At 41.7% G+C, this 21,356-nt stretch overlaps 1 protein-coding gene across 1 annotated transcript in view; it reads left to right on the top strand.

Moving 5' to 3' along the window:
* Nucleotides 1-8,817: 8,817 nt before the first annotated feature.
* The window catches only part of DRC11 (dynein regulatory complex subunit 11), a gene marked incomplete at its 5' end in the record, with an annotated part of 55,492 nt that continues 42,953 nt past the window's right edge, over nt 8,818-21,356 (top strand). The window contains 3 exons of the mRNA XM_007463916.1: nt 8,818-8,879; nt 12,340-12,422; nt 20,118-20,225. Of these exons, the coding sequence (XP_007463978.1) occupies nt 8,818-8,879; nt 12,340-12,422; nt 20,118-20,225 (253 nt within the window). The remainder of the gene's footprint in view (nt 8,880-12,339; nt 12,423-20,117; nt 20,226-21,356) is intronic.

Here is a 21,356-nt window from a genome sequence, read left to right as displayed (position 1 = left end):
TGGATATCTACAGACCAAAAAAAAAAAAAAAATGAACCTTGAGCGAAGTCTCACATATTGTACAAAAAATAACTCAAAACAGATCATGGGCTTAGATGTAAAATGTAAAGCTGTAAGTTTTAGAAAAAAATATATAGGAGAAAATCTTTGGGATGTAAGGCTAGCAAAGAGTTCTTAAAATTAACACTGCAAGCGCAAATCCATTAGAGGAAAATTTGAACTTCATCAGAATTAAAACTGTTTGCTCTGTGAAAGACCCTGTTAAGTGGGTGAAAAGACAAGCTACAGACTGGGACAAAACATTTGTAAAGCACATATCTGACGAAGAGCTAGTATGTAGAACATACAAGGAACTCTCAAAACTCAACAGTTAGAAAACAAAACAATGCGATTATAAAATGGACAAGAGACATGGAGACATTTCACCCAAGTGGAGGTACAGAGGGAAAAAGAGCACAGAAAAGGTGTCCAACATTGTTAGCCATTAGAGAAATGCAAATTAAAACCACAGAGAAATCACTTCATACCCATGAGGATGGCTAAAATAAAAACAATGGCAACACCAACTGCCTAAGATAACAGGGGACAAACTAGATCACTTTTACATGATTGGTAGGAGTGTAAAATGGTATGACCACTCTGCACAAAATTTGGCATTTCTTAAAAAAGACAAACATACAACTACCATAGAACCCAGCAATTGCACTCATGAGCATTTATCCCAGAGAAATGAAAACTTAAACACACACACACACACACACACACACACACACACACACACACACACAGACATTTGTTGCACCTTAATCAACGCATGATAGCCCAAAACTAGAAACAGCAATTAAAAAAAAAAAAAACAAGCTATTCATGCATACAGTGACCTGGACAAATTTCCTGAGAATTATGATCAATAAAAAGCAAGAAAGTAATGTACTCTATGATTCTGCTGATAGAACATTCCTGAAAGGACAAAACTGTAGAAACAGAATAGATTAGAGGTTTCTAGTAAAGTTGGATTGGCTGTGGGAGGGAAGCTCTGAAAGAGCAACTGGAAGGACCCTTGGGGTGATCAAAACATCCTGGATCTCAACTGTATCAGTATCAAGTCAAGATCATGGTTGTGACCTTGTGAGAAAGTTCTGCCAGATATTACCCTTAGGAGAAACCCACTAAAGGTTACATCTCTCCATAGCAGTTCTTACAGCTAAATGTGAATCCACCATTATCTCAAAATAAGAACTTTAAATTTTAAAATACTGCAAAACATGAAGTATAGCTACATGCAACCACATATGTGAATCTTGGAATTGTAATACTGATTGGAGGAAGCCAGACCTAAAAGAGTTTATGGGGTGTGGAGTCAAGATGGCGGACTAGGAGGACACGGAATTCACATCACCTCACAACTAGGGCACCTGCCAGGCACTGGTGGGGGACCACAGACACCTAAGGGGACAGGAGCTTGTTTTTTTCCTCTTTTCGACTGGAGTTCTGTTTAACCTTGTTGATTCTTTGTTGTTGATTCTTTTATATTTTTATTTTTCCTAACAAATCTTTTACTTTTCTAATTTTGTTTCATTCTTTATACTTTGTTATTGTTCTCTCCTTTTGGCTTGTTTCCCACCCACCCTTTTATTTTTTTCTTTTTTCTGTTGTGGTTTTATTTATCTTGTTGCAGTTGTTTCAACTGTAGTTTTATTTTTCCTAATATATTTTTTATCCTTCTAATTTCATTTTGTTTTTTATTCTTTGATATTGTACTGCTCCTTTTCTCCTTTTCTTCCTTCCTTTTTTTTTTTTTTTAACCACGCCACAAAGTTTGCGGGCTCAAGGTCGGGCTCGAGTTCCTGTGATGGGAGCTCCAAGTCCAAATCGCTGGATTAAAAGATAACTTCAGACCCCAGGGAATATCAATCACAGTGAGGCCTCCCGGGAGTCCTCATCTCAGCACCAAGACCCAGCTCTATCCAACTGCCTGCAAACGCCAGAAATGGACGTCTCAGGCCAAAAAACCAGTAAGACAGGAATGCAGCCCCACCCATCAAAAAAAAAATGAACCAACAAAAAAATATGTTACAGACTAAGGAGCAAGGTAAAAACCTACAAGATGAAATAAATGAAGACGAAATAGGCAACCTGCCTGAAAAAGAATTCAGAGTAATGATAGTAAAGATGATCCAAAATATTGGAAACAGAATTGAGAAAATACAAGAAACATGCAACAAGGATCTAGAAGAACTAAAGAGAAAACAAACAGTGGTGAACAGTATAATTACTGAAATTAAAAATACTCTAGGGGCTTCCCTGATGGCACAGTGGTTGAGAATCTGCCTGCTAATGCAGGGGACACGGGTTCAAGCCCTGGTCTGGGGGGATCCCACATGCCATAGAGCAACTAGGCCCGTGAGCCACAACTACTGAGCCTGCGCATCTGGAGCCTGCGCTCCGCAACAAGAGAGGCCGCAATAGTGAGAGGCCCGCGCACCACTATGAAGAGTGGCCCCTGCTTGCCACAACTAGAGAAAGCCCTTGCACAGAAACGAAGACCCAACACAGCCCTAAATAAATAAATAAATACTCCTCTTCTCTGTTTAAAAAACAAAAAATACTCTAGAAGGAATCAATAACAGAATAACTGAGGAAAAAGAACGGATAAGTGAACTGGAAGACAAAATGGTGGAAATAACTGCCACGGTGCAGAATAAAGAAAAAACAATGAAAATAATTGAGGACGCTCACAGAGACCTCTGGGACAACATTAAATGCACCAACATTTGGAATATAGGGGTCCCAGAAGAGGAAGAGAAAAAGGAAGGGTCTGAGAAAATATTTGAAGAGACTATAGTCGAAAACTTCCCTAACCTGGGAAAGGAAATAGTCAGTCAAGTCCAGGAAGCACAGAGAGTACCATACATGATAAACCCAAAGAGAAACATGCCGGGACACATATTAATCGAACTATCAAAAATTGAATACAAAGAAAAAATATTAAAAGAGGCAAGGGAAAAGCAACAAGTAATATATAAGGGAATCCTCATAAGGTTAACAGCTGATCTTTCAGCAGAAACTCTGCAAGCCAGAAGGGAGTGGCAGGACATATTTAAAGTAATGAATGGGAAAAACCTGCAACCAAGATTGCTCTACCCAGCAAGGATCTCCTTCAGATTTGATGGAGAAATTAAAACCTTTACAGACAAGCAAAAGTTAAGAGAATTCAGCACCACCAAACCAGCTCTACAACAAATGCTAAAGGAACTTGTCTAGGTAGGAAACACAAGAGAAGGGAAAGACCTACAATAACAAACACAAAACAATTAAGAAAATGGTAATAGGAACATGCATATTGATAATTACCTTAAATGTAAATAGATAAAAAGCTCCAACCAAAAGACATAGACTGGCTGAATGGATACAAAAACAAGACCTGTATGTATGCTGTCTACAAGAGACCCACTTCAGACCTAGGGACACATACAGATTGAAAGTGAAGGGATGGAAAAAGATATTCCATGCAAATGGAAATCAAAAGAAAGCTGGGTAGCAATTCTCACATCAGACAAAATAGACTTTAAAATAAAGACTATTACAAGAGACAAAGAGGGACACGACATAATGATCAAGGGATCAATGCAAGAAGAAGATATAACAATTGTAAGTACTTATGCATCCAACATAGGAGCACCTCAATACATAAGGCAAAGGCTAACAGCCATAAAAGGGGAAATTGACAGTAACACAATAATAGTAGGGGACTTTAACACCCCACTTTCACCAATGTGCAGATAACCCAAAATGAAAATAAATAAGGAAACACAAACTTTAAATGACACATTAAACAAGAAGGACTTAATTGATATTTATAGGACATTCCATCCAAAAACAACAGGATACACTTTCTTCTCAAGTGCTCACAGAACATACTCCAGGACAGACCATAGCTTGGGTCACAAATCAAGCCTTGGTAAATTTAAGAAAATTGAAAGTGTATCAAGTATCTTTTCCGATCACAATGCTATGAGACTAGATATTAATTACAGGAAAAACTGTAAAAACTACAAACACATGGAGGCTAAGCAATACACTGTTAAATAACCAAGAGATCACTGAAGAAATCAAAGAAGGTACAAAAAATACCTAGAAACAAATGACAATGAAAACATGACGATCCAAAACCTATGGGATGCAGCAAAAGCAGTTCTAAGAGGGAAGTTTATAGCAATACCATCCTACCTCAAGAAACAAGAAACATCTCAAATAAACAACCTAACCTTACACCTAAAGCAATTAGAGAAAGAAGAACTAAAAAAAGAACCCAAGTTAGCAGAAGGAAAGTACTCATAAAGATCAGATCAGAAATAAATGAAAAAGAAATGAAGGAAATGATAGCAAAGATCAATAAAACCAAAAGCTGGTTCTTTGCGAAGATAAACAAAATTGATAAACCATTAGCCAGACTCATCAAGAAAAAAGGGAGAAGACTCAGATCAACAGAATTAGAAATGAAAAAGGAGAAGGAACAACTGACACTGCAGAGACACAAAGGATCATGAGAGATTATTACAAGCAACTCTATGCCAATAAAATGGACAGTGTGGAAGAAATGGACAAATTCTTAGAAAAACACAACTTCTGAGACTGAACCAGGAAGAAAGAGAAAATATAAACAGGCCAATTACAAGCACTGAAATTGAGACTGTGATTAAAAATCTTCCAACAAACAAAAGCCCAGGACCAGATGGATTCACAGGCAAATTCTACCCAACATTTAGAGAAGAGCTAACACCCATCCTTCTCAAACCCTTTCAAAATATAGCAGAGAGAGGAACACTCCCAAAATCATTCTACGAGGCCACCATCACCCTGATACCAAAACCAGGCAAAGATGTCACAGAGAAAGAAAACTACAGGCCAATATCTCTGATGCAAAAACATAGATGCAAAAGTCCTCAACAGAATACTAACAAACAGAATCCAACAACACATTAAAAGGATCATACACTGTGATCCAGTGGGGTTTATCCCGGAAATGCATGGATGTTTCAATATATTCAAATCAATCAATGTGATACACCATATTAACAAACTGAAGGATAAAAACCATATGATCATCTCAGTAGATGCACAAAAAGCTTTTGACAAAATTCAACACCCATTTATGATAAAAACTCTCCAGAAAGTAGGCATAGAGGGACCCTACCTCAACATAATAAAGTCCATATATGACAAACCCACAGCCAACATCATTCTCAATGGTGAAAAACTGAAACCATTTTCTCTGAGATCAAGAACGAGACATGGTTGCCCACTCTCACCACTGTTATTCAAAATAGTTTTGGAAGTCCTAGCCACGGAAATCAGAGAAGAAAAAGAAATAAAAGGAATCCAAATCGGAAAAGAAGAAGTAAAACTGTCACTGTTTGCAGATGACATGATACTATACATAGAGAATCCTAAAGACGCTACCAGAAAACTACTAGATCTAATCAATAAATTTGGTAGAGTAGCAGGATACAAAATTAATGCACAGAAATCTCTTGCATTCCTATACACTAATGATGAAAAATCTGAAAGAGAAGTTAAGGAAACACTCCCATTTACCATTGCAGCAAAAAGAATAAAATACCCAGGAATAAACCTACCTAAGGAGGCAAAAGACCTGTATGCAGAAAACTATAAGACACTGATGAAAGAACTTAAAGTTGATACAAACAGATGGAGAGATATACCATATTCTTGGATTGGAAGCATCAACATTGTGAAAATGACTATACTACCCAAAGGAATCTACAGATTCAATGCAATCCCTATCAAAATACCAATGGCATTTTTCCATTGGTAGAAACCAAAAATTTCACAATTTGTATAGAGATGCAAAAGACCCCAAATAGCCAAAGCAATCTTGAGAAAGAAAAATGAAAGAATCAGGCTCCCTGTCTTCAGACTATACTACAAAGCTACAGTAATCAAGACAGTATGGTACTGGCACGAAAACAGAAATATAGATCAATGGAACAGGATAGAAAGCCCAGAGATAAACCCACACACATATGGTCACCTTATCTTTGACAATGGAGGCAAGAATATACAATGGAGAAAACACAGCCTCTTCAATAAGTGGTGCTGGTCGGTGTTTGTGAACACCTAGAGGGGTGGGATAGGGAGAGTGGGAGGGAGGGAGACACAAGAGGGAAGAGATATGGTGATATATGTATATGTATAGCTGATACACTTTGTTATAAAGCAGAAACTAACACACCATTGTAAAGCAGTTATACTCCAATAAAGATGTTAAAAAATAATAATAAGTGGTTCTGGGAAAACTGGACAGTTACACGTAAAAGAATGAAATTAGAACACTTCCTAACACCATACACAAAAATAAACTCAAAATGGATTAAAGACCTAAATGTAAGGCCAGGCACTGTAAAACCCTCAGAGGAAATCATAGAACACTCTATGACATGAATCACAGCAAGATCCTTTTTGACCCACCTCCTAGAGAAATGGAAATAAAAATAAACAAATGGGACCTAATGAAACTTAAAAGCTTTTGCACAGCAAAGGAAACCATAAACAAGACGAAAAGACAACCCTCAGAATGGGAGAAAATATTTGCAAATGAATCAACTGACAAAGGATTAATCTCCAAAATATACAAGCAGCTCATGCAGCTCAATATCAAATAAACAAACAACCCAATCCAAAAATGGGCAGAAGACCTAAAGAGATGTTTCTCCAAAGAAGATAAACAGATTGCCAACAAACACGTGAAAGGATGCTCAACATCACTAATCATTAGAGAAATGTAAATCAAAAGTACAATGAGGTATCACCTCACACCGGTCAGAATGGCCATCATCAAAAAGTCTACAAACAATAAACGCTGGAGAGGGTGTGGAGAAAAGGGAACCCTCTTGCACTGTTGGTGGAAATGTAAATTGATGCAGCCACTGTGGAGAACAGTATGGAGGTTCCTTAAAAAACTAAAAATAAGTGGAAAAAAAAACAAAACTAAAAATGCCATATGACCCACCAATCCCGCTACTGGGCACATACCTTGAGAAAACCATAATTCAAAAGGAGTCATGTACCACAATGTTCATTGCAGCTCTATTTACAATAGCCAGGACATGGAAGCAACCTAAGTGTCCATCGACAGATGAATGGATAAAGAAGATGTGGCATATATATACAATGGAATATTACTCAGCCATAAAAAGAAATGAAACTGAGTAATTTCTAGTGAGGTGGATGGACCTAGAGTCTGTCATACAGAGTGAATTAAGTCAGAAAAACAAATACTGTATGCTAACATGTACGGAATCTAAAAAAATAAATGGTTCTGATGAACCTAGGGGCAGGGCAGGAATAAAGATACAGATGCAGAGAATGGACTTGAGGACATGGGGAGGGGGAAGGGGAAGCTGGGACAAAGTTAGAGAGTGGCATGGACATATATACACTACCAAATGTAAAATAGATAGCTAGTGGGAAACAGCTGCATACACAGGGAGATCAGCTCGGTGCTTTGCAACCACCTAGAGGGGTGGGATAAGGAGGGTGGGAGGGAGATGCAAGAAGGAGGGGACATGGGGATATACATATGCATATAGCTGATTCACTTTGTTATACAGCAGAAACTAACACAACACTGTAAAACAATTATATTCCAATAAAGATGTTAAATTAAAAAAAAAGAGTTTATATTGTAAGACTCCATGTTCAAGAACAGGCAATGCGAATCCCCAGAGAAGTCAGAGTGGTGGTTACCTACAGACCGGAAAGCAGAGTGAGAGAGAATTTAGGAATGGTGAAAATATGTTCTGTATTTTCAGCTGGGTGGTAGTTATATGATTATATGTCAAAATTAAATGTAAAATGTTAATCAACCTGATGTGGGTATACTTTATGTACATTATGCTGCAATAAAAACAATAAATGAAAGCATGAATGAAATGATAAGGAGCAAGAGTCACCTGAGAAGGCCTGGGATAGAAGATGAGGCAACAAAGGAAGATATGGGCCAGGCTGTGGAATTTTAACTTTATCCTGTGGGCAATGGGGAGGTACTGGTGGATATTTTATTTATTTTTTTATTTTTTGCGGTACGCGGGCCTCTCACTGCCGTGGCCTCTCCCGTTGCGGAGCACGGGCTCGGGACACGCAGGCTCAGCGGCCATGCCTCACGGGCCCAGCCTCTCCGCGGCATGTGGGATCTTCCCGGACCGGGGCACGAACCCGTGTCCCCTGCATCGGCAGGCAGACTCTCAACCACTGCGCCACCAGGGAAGCCCACTGGTGGATATTTTAGGCAGAATAGTGCAGTGATAAGCACTGCTTTAACGGACCACATTCTGAGCACTGCCCTCCAGCCGGCACAAGGATCTGAGTGCAAAGCCCTTTGGGAACCAAAGTTGGATGCTTGCGTCACTCTTTGGGCTCCAGGTCTGGGTCCTGATGCTAACAGAGAGGTGATCAGATATCAAAGAAAAGCACAGCTTGATTGCCTGTGCACTCGGCACTCTCATCCTTTGTAGCAAGCGTGCCAGGGCCCAGAAGAAGAACCACAATGCTCGGGGCCTGTTGGGACTCAGTCCGTGCAGGTTTCCGAGCGGCCACCTCACCTGCCAGTCCCTATGTCCATGACGTATGTGTTGCCGCTCCATGTACCGTGACTGACTTCCCGCCTCCCATTCCCCTATGCCACCACCCAAAATCAGCTTCCTTAGCTAATTTCTAGAGCTCATTTTTCTTGTTTACACAAAGCTTGTTTTTACTAAATGGGTTTTTTTTTCCCCCATTTTCTTCCAGAAAAATAAAAAGGAGAAAGACAGAAAATGGAAAGTGGGAAAGAAGGATAAAGACCCAACGGCGGACAGGTGAGGGGTGCACACAGGTGGGGGCACCGCAGAAAAGAGCACAGGACATGGCCTGAGTCCTCGGCCTGGTCTGGGAAAGGCACCCCCTCCCCCACTGCTCCGTACACCACACCCCTTCACCCTGGAAGAGTATATGGTGGGGAAAGCACGGAGGAGACCTCTCTGCAGTCCTGCGTGCAGGCCGGCATCCTCGACTAGGGAGACGCAGTGGAGAGGGGGGGCTTGGAAGGCAGACTCAGGCCCCGTTGCTTCTAAGGCCATGTGACATTTTTTAAGTTTTAAAATTCATGGGGTTCTCAAGAAAGTTTTTTGAGAAAATAGCATCCCGCTACAGCTTTTGAGGGAACACTGAGACTGCAGTCCTTGAGGGCAGAGACAGTTCATATTACATGCCCGCCCCTGGGCCCGGCCCGCTGCCCGGCCCGCTGAGGTCCTTCATAAGTGCTCCTTGAAGGAAAGGGTGAGGATTTTGTCTCATTGTGAAAGGATACTTCCATTTCCTTAAGCCTCATCGGCTGAACTTTGATATTAACGAATAATTATAAATGCTCATTTTTAAGCTGAAATGGCCTTCAGTGCTTTAATATTGGAAATAAATAGGGCCTAGGTTTTCAAACATTTTCAAGGAATTTAATTAAAATCCCTAGGAAGTGAACGGCAGAAATCATTTTGAACGTATACCTTTTTTCCCATGGGTTTGTTAATGGGTAACAGGTGTTGCTCCCTGTTCGGGGTGTTCCCTTGTTCCCCTTCGGGTGCGCTGATAACAGTTACAAACTCTGCTTGAAAGAAGACCCACGAGAGAGGAAGCCAGCTTGGAACCATCCACAGGAGAAGTGGGGACCAGAGCACCCCAGAGCTGGTGCACACGCCCAGGGCCCTGGCAGGCAGCCTCTGGAGAGACACCCAGCCTTGGTGTGGGCTTTGGCTCTGGGGAGAAAAGGCTCCCACAGGATATCGCTAGAGGGAGGAGCTGCAGGCTTCCTCACATGACATTCCATTGTTTAGGGAAAAGTTCAAGTGCAAGAGCTTTGGCTGACCACTGCCTGGTCAGCATTCTGAGGCTCAGGCGCCCAAGTTCCTAGGGAGTAGCCCATCTACCGATGCACCAACACTGATGCCTCCTCGGGGGGATGTTGTAGTCCCTTCCCTGGAGGAAGGTCCAGCCCCTGCCTACCCGCAGGGCCACTGCTGTCTTTCAGTGACTTTCACATGCCACTTTTCTCCTTTGTCCTTACCTCAGTCTTTCAGGAGAAAGTAGATCCTGCTAAGTGTCTTATTGAATGACCACCCAGAGCTAAACTCAAATCTGCCAAGATGAGCTGACCACTAAGTAAAAATTATCTATTCACATTCTCTGCATTTAAAGAGTCGCTTAACTGAATACAGTTCTGCTTTACCAACACAGAGCACACATGTGGCTCATGGACCGTGTCTGTTAGCCAATGAATGTGTTCTTTGCATAGGTTTCTTTACAGTTGAACTAATATAAATGAGCTACAGCAATTCTCTAGTGAAATGAAGAAAGACCAGTAGTATTTTATTCACTTTTATACCCAAAAGTACAGAAATACCTGATCATCCTATTCCTGGAAGACTTTTCATTTTAATTTTAAAGACTCTGTTATTCATTAAGTGGGATTCAGTAAATGGGCTAGTTCTCTGCCAAGACACTGTAAGACAACTTATGTTTCTCTCATCCAGTTAGTATAAACCTTAAATCAGTATTTTTATCATAGTTTATAAGGTGGTTTTATTTTATTTATTTTTTTATTTTTTATTTTTTTCCCCATCACAGAACTACTCAACACTGTGCTGACAGTCAAGGTATTCAAGGGGCATTTTATGCTCCCTGCCATTCACAGGGATTGTTATTGTTGAGTATTGTAATGGCCTCCTGAAAAATCAATTTAAATAGATTTATCACTCTTAGCTCCCTCATCTCTTCCTGGTCACTGTATGTGGCCGTGCTCAGAAAGGGACCATCTCTTCTCAGCCACCTCCTGGTTAATGATTAGGATGATATATTATTAGCTTACAACTTGGGATTCCTCCCTGACCATTCCTGGGCATGATGCTTTTTTGTTCACTCAAGGCAGCCCCAGGCTGGTAGGTTGGCTGCCCAGACAAAAGGGGGCCTATAGGGCTTTCAAACTGGCTCAGCCATATAAGGTAGCCATATAAGGTAGTTTTTGAGTTGAAATTTTTTATTCTGGCACAAGAGTTTATTTCACTGGAAAGATCCAAATATAGATTTGTGTTCCCGGAGTCTTAAAATATTTGGTTTGGATTATTTTAGAGAATCTTATTCAATTTTATGTTAATATTTTACGCATATGTTTATGTTAAATGGATATTCAAGTCAAAACACTACAGTTGATACTGCCTTGGTACAGGTCAGATACTGTCATCCCAAATTCCATTACAATTAAAACTTTCTTAATTCTCAGCTGAGCGCACACTATTTTAAATATATTTGATAGAATAAAATTTCAGTCAACCAAAGACTGGAGTCACTGAATTAACATCTATCCCGATGGTTTTTGGCTTGAGTCTCACTCACTTCTTGAGTCTCTTTTAATCACAGTAATTTGGATCATTGAAAAATCAAAGAACAGTTTAAAAATAGTTATATTTACAATTCTTCAGTCTAAGGAAAGACTGGGGTTGAACCAAAGCATCAGGCCCCTATAAATGAAAAGGGAAAAGACAAAACATCTCGAAGGACTCCACTGCACTGTATTTGAGCATGATCTATCTGAATTCCAGCAAGCCAAGCCCCAGTTAATTTCACTGGGAGTTTCATTCATGGGATACTCTCTCCATTTTTTTTCCTCAAGTAGTATAAATTACCACTATGCTGGCTACATACCCAAGGCCCCCTTAGAGAAGAGGTTTTGTCATCTGTAAACACTATGGAAGAGTATAACATCCTCCTAAAAAATTATAATATTTTGTCTTTCATATTAAAATGATTTCCATTATAAGCCTTTGTTTTTTATAGATATTTTTTTAAACTATTATGCTGTGGAGTTAAAAGGAAAGGTCAATTTCGCGAAGGATTGATGATTTACTACAGCTTGCAGATGCTAACTGAATATATAATTATGGCCCTGTTACGTTACTATTATTGGGTAATTTCTAATTCATATTTGTGCCATCATGAAGGCTGATGAAAGGGCAGACTGCAGGAGTCATAGCTGGTCTCAGCTGCCCAAAGATATAATTCTTATTAATAGGAAACATCAGGTATACCCATGGACGAGTGCAAGTATTGTTTTTAAAAAGCCTAATTTATACCCAAATTGTAGTAACGCTTCAAAAGTCAATTTATTTGCATACATACAAATGTACTTTGAATGAGATCTGGTTAAAGTTCTCTTGAGTGTGTGATGCTTAACATCAGTACTGCTGATTTGATGTGTTTGCTCACAGAATAGATGGTCTGCTTTATCCCCAGGACCATCGAATCTCTGTATAAGGAACTAGTGGAAGAAGGCTTACTGATCCAGGCTCTGAAAGTCAACCTCTCTGATTACATTGGTAAAGTACACAAAGAATAATGCATGTATGTGTCACAGATGCATGTCACCCCTTGGGTTCTGAGGACCCAACAGCCGGAAGTATGTTCCATCTGTGCTTTTGTCCAACCTAAAATCTGGCCCTTAGTGGCTTGCAGTAAATGTTTGTTGGATTGAATTGATTTGAGTTCATTCTGTGCTGTGATCTAATGGGTCCAGCTCTCTCCCCTAATGTGGTAGAAGCAGGTTTCCAAACCTACTAGCAAGGTTCCTGGAGGCATTCTTTGTGGCTTAAGCTGAACTGAGGAAATGAAGAATTGTTCACGCTCTCTGGTTATCAAAGTGCCCTAGGGGGCAGCCCCTGGTACTTCCAACGCAGAGTCCTCACAGGAGAAATTCCTTCCAGAATTCCATCTAGGGGCCACCACAGGAGTAGTTGGGAGGAAAAAGAGGGGACATTTGCTATCACCATCTTCAGCTAATGTTTTTCTCTTAATTTTTAAAAAATACCATGAGGATCTGAAAACATATTTAAAGCTTAAAATTCGTCATACTCCTACCACCCTAATGCAGATATCATTTTCGCTTTCATACATCTACAGTCAACTGAGGACATCTCGCCTCCATAACCACGAAAAGATAATCACACTCAGAAAATTTAACATTAATGTCGTACTGTTACCACTAGGTAATATCTAGTTAATAATCAATTTTCCCGATAGTCCTAATAAATAATGTCCTTTGTAACTGTTTGTCTTTCTCAATCCCAAATGCAGTCAGGGATCATGGATGTGATGGTCATATCTCCGTCGTCCCCTTTCATTCCTTTAATCAGCACCAATTTACAGGCTTTTCCAGTCCTTCGCAGCATTGACATTTTTAAAACGTCTGAGCTGTTTTACAGACTCTCCTTCAACTGAATTGGTTTGATGGTTTGATGGTTTCCTCCTGACTTGATTCATGTTAAACATTTTTTACAGGAAAACTACAGGTAATGTTGTGTCCTGATTCTCAGTCTTTCACATTGAGGGCACAAAAGTGACGCTTTGTCCCATCACTGGTGATGTTGGGTTTAATCACTGGTGGAGGTGCTGTTCCACAGATTTCTCCATTGTAAAAGCTCCATTTTCCACTTTGTAATCAATGAATAATCCGTGGGGGATAGTTTGAGGCTCTGGAGATTCTGTTGCCAACCATCTTAAAGGTTTTAGGCATCCGCCGATGACTTCTACCTGCATTAATGTTTGCTGTGGTGGTTGTAAAGTGGGAATATTCTACTTCTGCCTCCTCTTCTAGCAGGTACCATTCTTCTGGAGAGATTTCCCTCCCACCCTCCTTTGAAAATTGTTTTGGTATTAGAGTAGACAGATGGATTCTCTCTTTCTAAAATTGTATTACAACCCATTTCCGAGTTATTCGTTCCAGTGTTTACACTGCCCCAGTTTTGGCCTCTGCAGGAGCACAAAGACTGACATTTCCCTTGGATCAAAAAAGTGATCGCTTTAATCCCTTTGAAATAAAGCCACATTTCCTTCTCAGGGGCTTGGAGGAGCCTTCATATTTCCTAATGGTGTAAGATTTTACCAGAATATGTACTGGAATATCTGTTGGGTTTCTATTTATTTTATGTGTTTCCTATTCAAGTACTGCAGGGTTTTCTCCTGGATTGCCTTGATTATGTTCTGTTAATTCTGTTCATATGAAAAAATAACACTTTTAGCAGAACCCTACCTCTTTACTTACGACTGGGATCTCTAAGTGCTCTCTCTCTCCTTGTCTGGTTTCTTTCTTCGTATCATGTCTTTTTTGCTTATCACCGAATTCCTAGTTTTTAGTACAGTGCCTAGCACATGGCAGAGTCTCAGAGAATTAATGGGCATATTTCTCATCTTCTTACGAATTTCTTATCCATCTTGGACTTCCTCACTGATCTCTTTGTCAGTTTCCAGGCAGCATCTTGAAGATGCTTAAGGTCAAAGCAAATGAAATCAACCTCTTAAGAGTGACCTCAAATGTAAATGACCCAGTCTAGCAAAATCAGTCAAATCGCCACAAGGATTGGCTCCCTTTGGTCTTTTCCACGTTTGTCTTCTTTTTCCCGGTTAAGATCCTTAGCTTGAAAAGATGGCAGTGGATCTTCCCAGATCCCCACATAAAAATAGACAAAGCAACTAGATGGCAAAAGCAAAAGCCTGTGGACAAAATTAACACAAAAACGAAATAACCAAGTTTCCCCTCAAAGCCCAAAGTGCAAGCCACTGGGGACAAAAAACAAAAGAACCCCAAAATAGCCAGCAAGCACTCACTGGAAAGCACAACAGACCAGGGTAGTAACTGCAGCTGGAATTGGGAGGGGTTTGCCCACTTCAACAGCAGATGCGTGAAAATGGATAGAATCAGAAAGTATGAACGGGCGAGAACACTCCAACCTCTGGACGCTCTTGAAACTGACCCTTCCGAGACACGGCCTTATACTGAGAAGAAACTCTTGGGAGTAGAATCACAATTGAATAGGGACAACAGAGATGAGGGAGAGAAAAGGTCCAGAATCAACTGGGGGAGGGGAACAGAACAAGGACATCTCAAAAAGCAAGCCACCATACTCATAACATATATGAAAACAACAGAAGAGGGGACTCTATGAAATTTAAAAAGCTACCCTGACCCAAACTATCTTCTAAATATATAGGAATATTAACTCATATAAATTTAAGCAATGGAAAGCTTCAAGGTCAAAGCCCATGCCAGATGTCTATTAAAAAAGAAAGAATAAGGAGCAAAGTGTCATCACAAAAAGACATGCCCACAAAGCAGACATAACTGGAACCTCCTCTTTCAAACCAAGCTAATATACATTAAGAAAATTATAGAAAATATGTAAGAATACATAAAATGGAATTAGAAAAGTGCAGAAATGAGTTACACAAAATTCCAGGAATATTTTGGGGTTTTTTTGTTTGTTGGTTTTTGGGTTCGTTTTGTTTTTTCTTTTCTGCGGTACACAGGCCTCTCACTGTTGTGGCCTCTCCCGTTGTGGAGCACAGGCTCCGGACGCGCAGGCTCAGCGGCCACGGCTCACGGGCCCAGCCGCTCCGCGGCATGTGGGATCCTCCCGGACCGGGGCACGAACGCGTGTCCCCTGCATCGGCAGGCAGACTCTCAACAACTGCGCCACCAGGGAAACCCCAGGAATATTTTAAATAAAGGAGAAAAATCGTTTTAGGACAAAACTAAATTACAGTGAATACAAGGATGAATAAAGTCCACAAACCATGCTTTAAGAGAAATGAAATGTGAAAGACAGAAATTTTTAAAAATAAAACTAGAAATGAAGAACCAGGTTAAAAGGTTTCATAAGAAAGTAACAAGTACTAAAGATATAGGCAAAGAAAATTCACATAGGCAGGCAAACATAATACACATCCCTGGAGAAGAAAACCAAAGCCAAGGAACAGAACAAACACTAAGAATTTTTATTCATGAAAAATTTCCTAAAACAGAAATGCAAACCACATAATGAATGATCACGCTTTGTATGTGAGAATATCAACTCCAATTGACCAACACCAAGATGTATTCTAATAAAAGTACCAGACCTTAAAGTAAAGGGGAAAAAGAAACCCTGGGGCATTACCCCTTCTCCTTTTCCAGCCAGCCCAGAGCCGGACAAGCAGGGCAGGGTGGGTGTTGGCTGTGCCTCAGCAACTCCCCATGCAGGCGGGGACAGAGTACAAACCCTCAGACTCAGAACGTGGCCGCATGGTTTGGACATTCCCCACAGCCCAGGAACCCTGTATTCACAGCCAGCCCGGCTCAGCACTGCCGGGAAACGAGTTGTTTGGGGGGCTTCCACTCTTTTATAAACACCACTCAAATCCAAATACGCACTAGAATCACAGCAGTTAGGGCTGAAAGAGACTTGGAAGGCAGGAAGCTCAAGTTCGTAACGTCTGGTTCCCCCAAGGCCCAGCCCCCAACTCCCCCCACCCCCAGTTCCTTGCTCTGTCTCTGCACACCTGCCCAGCTCAGAGCACTGACCCTGTGCCCAGGAACCAGCTCCCGCCACAAGCTTGGGCATGCAAGAAATAGCACATTTCCTTATTCTTTAAATCACTGTAACTTAGCATCACGAGGGCTAAACTGCCAAGGTTATTCAAATTCGATCCTTCTTACAAGCCTCCACCCCTGCCCCCAGGTACCATCAAGGTCCCTGATTTCCAAATGGTACCTGGATGCTGGGGAGAGATTCTGGGCACTGGCGTCCTCCAAGACCCCTTGGTGCCTGCAGGGGCCACTCATGCCTGCCTGGGGCCCTCTCTCAGCGAGGGGCTCTCTCCCCTGCTCCCTCGTCCTCCGTGCCACCAGGACACAGGGCTGATGCCCACTGACCAGAGACCCACTGACCAGCTGTCCCGCCCAGGCTGGGAATGTCTTCTCCCTCCTGCCTCTGAAGCTCGCACCCTCTGGGTTGCCAGTCCCTTCTGTAATCTTTCTGTGCCTCAGTTTCCACAATTAGGAGGAGGATAACAGCAACCGCCTCACTAAATTGCTGTGACAGTTTAATGAGTGCAGAAATGGAACACTTGAGGGCATGCTGGCACAGAGCTAGCTGGCTGCCTCCCTGTGTTGCCGCGGTGGTGATCTCACCTATCTTCCACGGGCTCAGGGTTTGCCAGCAAGAGGGCTTGTGACTTCCTGGTGCCTCTGTGCCCCTCCCTCCCTGTGCGCGTCGCAGAAGCACGAGGCACCTGGGTCAGCCACTGCTCGCGGGGAAAATGCAGAGGGAACAAACACAGCCAATACCCCCCTAAATTACCTGGCTCTGCCTGTGGCTCTGGAGCTGCTGCGTTCGGTGGGAACACTGACACCCAGGCCAGGGCTGGTGTTTCTTGCTTTCTCCTTGGCATCCAGGGCCTGTCCTAAGAACAAGAAGATTCAAAGGGTTCCTCAAAATCCCACCTTACAAGACTTGACTTAGACATTACATGTGGAAAACATCTGAAGCTTCGGAATACCTGGGCCCCGGGGTGCATAATCTTGGCAGAGCTGTTGCAACAAAAGGTTAACCTGAGAAGTCTCTCTGTCGACCTCATTCTGGAAGCTGGTAGCCTGCATCCAACGTAAATTTGTATTGTATAAACAATGCAGGAACCTGGATTGTAACCACGTAGCATGTGTCACCGTGCTCATCATCATCAGAAGATGCTCTGTGCAGCCCTGGCAGTGCCCAGGGCAGAGCTGGCGTGTCCTGGTGCAGGTGGGAGGCCCCAAGTCCTACGAGCATTGTCTGCTGACTTGAAGCCTCCTGTGTTCTCTCACTCCTTTTCTTTGAGTAACTTTTTTAAGAGGCTATTATTTTTTTATCAATTGTCTGTTCTTTATTCTCTTTTCAATGCTCTGTGGGGGTAGAATGGAAATGTTAGAAGCTGATTTCACCTTGATTTCTCAAATACTTTTTATTTCTCCTTATTTTTTAAGTGTGCTCGTATATTCCTATTCTCTACAATTAGTTCCTCCTTCTGTGTTCATTTGCTAGGACTGCTCTAACAAGTACCACAGTAGGGCAGTTTAAACAGCAGAAAATTACTCTCTCCCAGTTCTGGAGGCCGGAAGTCCAGTGCCACGGTGTCAGCAGTGTTGGTTGGTTCCTTCTGGAGGGTCTAAGAAGGAATCTGTTGGCTGTAAGCCTAAGAGCCCCTTCAAGCCCCCACCTCTGTCCTGCTCCCTGGACTTGTCAGTCCTCCCCTGCCAGGATGCTGAGCTGCCCTGGGGCTCACGTGGCCTAAACTGACCTCTTCCTCTCATCCCTCGTCTTGTCGCCTGGTGGTTTGCTGGCAGTCGTTGGCGATCCTTGGCTTCTGCTGTATCACCCCATCTCTGCCTTCAGACCTCACATGGCCTCCTCCCTGTGTGTGTGTCTGTGTTCCCCTTTTTATAAAGGACACCAGTCATATTGGATTAGGACCCACCCTAATAACCTCAGCTTAATTAACTACATTTGCAGTGATCCTATTTCCAAATAAGGTCACATTCTGAGATACTGGAGGTTAGGCTTTGACATGCGGATTTTTAAGGGGACACAGTCCTACCCATAACACAGTCCTGTTTCTTTTCCCGCTGTTGTCCTAGGTTTCCTTGCTCGTTTTCATGCTTTCTATCTCCAACACCTCTTCATCTGCTGTTTCCTTTTTCCCTCGCTCGTGGAAGACCTGGTGTCCATGCAGGGAATCCTGACGTCTCTAAATTCTGAATGAGTCCATGGGAAGGGCTTATGGCTTCCATGCTGGGCAATAGCAAAACGCAGTAACACACTTTCAGTATGAGTCTCCTCACTTGGCAAAGTGTCGTTCCTTCTATCAGAACCAACACCCACCAGTTCAACTTCCTTTTTCTAAGTAGGGTCTAGAAAATATGGTGCATCTGGGTATTAACTTGGATTTACTTAAGCGGGAAAATGGGGCCACTTTTATGCACCCCCCAATGTCATGTTTACAGCAGTAAGTGCTGGATTTAACGGTGGCTGCAGGATCCCTTCCTGCTCTAGTGAAGGCGAAATGAACTGCTCTTCTGTTTATTACCTGCTCATTAAAAAGCCTGCAGATCGGAAGCCATAATAGATGCTTTCATTATCACTCATTTCCCTCACCAAGACCATTGCCCTTGCCAAGGACTTTTCTTCATGTGGAAGCTTTGAAAGGCTGTGGCCCACAACAAAACAGCAATCATTATCTGGATTTTAACTCTCATTTTCTTAGCATTTGAAAATGCTTTAAAGCCCTTGATATTTTCCGGATTTCATAGACGCCTACATGTATTCCTTCAGTGTTTTCATACACGCATAAAGGCATTTGTTGTACATATATAACATTTGAAAGCTCTGCAAGATCCATACATGTTATGAAAAGAAAAAGTCGGGAAAAAACAACATCAAGAGATTGTGATTCGTTTATCGAATATTTTTCCTTCAGATTCAGGTACAAATCAAGAGAGAATCATATGAGCATGTAAAAGTCCATCCTCATGACAAATGAAGGCAGCAAAACTAATTTTCGTGGTGACTTATATCTAAATTAGTTAGAAAATAACAGTTCAGATTTATGACTGGTTACAATTAAGCTCTTTGATGCCTTCTAATTAAACCTGTAAAGATTTATTTCCATATTATTCCTTCGGTAATCCTTTAAAAACGATAAAAATGTTAATGAATATCACCCTCAAAAGGAGATGTTTCTATTTATCCTAAATTAGACTCAGATCCTACCATTCAAATGATTGCATTTCAGGTTCAGATTTACATGGCTTCCATACAAATTTCACATCCATCTTAAGTAAGTTATTTTTAAAGTTTGTGCAAATGTTAGACATAATGTCTTGGAATAGAAATTAAACCAAACATACTTTGTATGTTCTTCATTTTAGAACTTTGCTCTTCACATATTCAACACTCAAAGGTTATTTTTTAAAATACTGGGAGGTTAGTATCATACTCAACATAATTCCCAGTTATTGTAGCGAGTATAGAAATGTTTTTGTGGCTGGACAGTTTTTCTTCAAGCCTTTATCTGAGAAGTTCTTTACAATGACTCTCCGTAATATGATTATATTTGCTCAGAAATGTTAAATTTGTATCCTGTGTTAATTTTGCAAGTGTCCAAATTATGCAACTCAGAGTAGCGTAGTTTCCCATTCATTTGTCCTCTATTTTTTCTCTCCCCAGGTGAGTACAGCTACCTGGGGAGTACTCTTCTCCAGATGTCCATAGAACCCATGCCTTCCCTCCTGGATGTCCGACAGCTCATCACCCTGTACGGGATCCTGCCGCTAGGTAAGGACTCCACTTGCCCTGTTGTGCCTTTGCTAGTAGCAGGCGTGTCTGCTCGTGTGTTCCAGGTCATCATCAGTGTGCATTGCAGCTTACCTCTTCTACTGAGCATTGTGAGTGAGGGTTGTTCTGCTGGGCTGGAGCATCCTGGAGCACAGAAAGGTACCACCCAGGAAGCATATCTGTAGCGCCTTTGAATGTCAGGTTAGCATTCTGAAGGTCCTGGAAGCTGTCATCTGGAAAGATGATAACCGAGGCAAGCACCTGCGATTCAAAGTGACCAAATTAGACAAAGGCTGAGGTTAAGCTTACCTGTTACACACAGGCTCTGTCACTGGGTCCTTAACAGAGCCGGCCCTTCAGGAGTCAGTGTAAGTGTATTTCTTGGATCTAAAGAATCAAGGCTCTGCCAATTTCCACGGAGATTCAATCATGCTTGTTCAGACAGATGGACCAGAGTCTGCAGAAAAGTCGGGGCTCTCCGTAACAGATACCTGCTCCTCTCGTTCACTTTTATTTATGTTTTCATGACTGTGTCACCTGGGGCAGGGGCAGGAACTCCAGCCAGGCCCTGCTCTGATGACCATTCTGAACTAGAAGTCTCATTTTGTTTGTTTCATTTGCTTTAAAGTAAGATGGGAATCTTTTGGACACTTCTCACCTTATTCCACTTTGACTTAAAGAAGCACTTAAACCTATTGGCAAGAAATAGTTCATTCTTCTTTCAACTTCATGTCAGAAGCAGTCAATAGAATAGGGTTCAACATAAATAAGATACATATAATAACACAAATATATAATACTTGGGGATCACCATAATTTGGGGTCAACAAAATCAATATACAATATTTAATGGGGTCCGTGTAAATAAAATAAACAGATGAGCCCTCAAGCCTCATCACAGAGTGATGGAAGGGAGTAGAGCCAAGAACATCAAGGGGTGTCAAGATTTTAAGGGAACTCCTCCCAAGTGAGCGCGTGGTGTGTTCGCATCCTCCGCTGGCAGATGCAAGGTGATGGGTGTCGTCTCCAAGCTGACCTGAGGGTTCTGGGAGAAGCGTGCCTGGGAGGCAGTCCCACCCGGACCCTCCTTTTGTCAATGAGAAACTTGAAATCTCCCTGGTGGCTGACCCC

This window comes from Lipotes vexillifer, unplaced genomic scaffold (assembly GCF_000442215.2).
Source record: "Lipotes vexillifer unplaced genomic scaffold, Lipotes_vexillifer_v1.1 scaffold1215, whole genome shotgun sequence".
Classification (NCBI taxonomy): domain Eukaryota; kingdom Metazoa; phylum Chordata; class Mammalia; order Artiodactyla; family Lipotidae; genus Lipotes; species Lipotes vexillifer.
The sequence above is the reverse complement of the archived record's forward strand: the minus strand, read 5'-3'. Positions and strand labels throughout refer to the sequence as shown.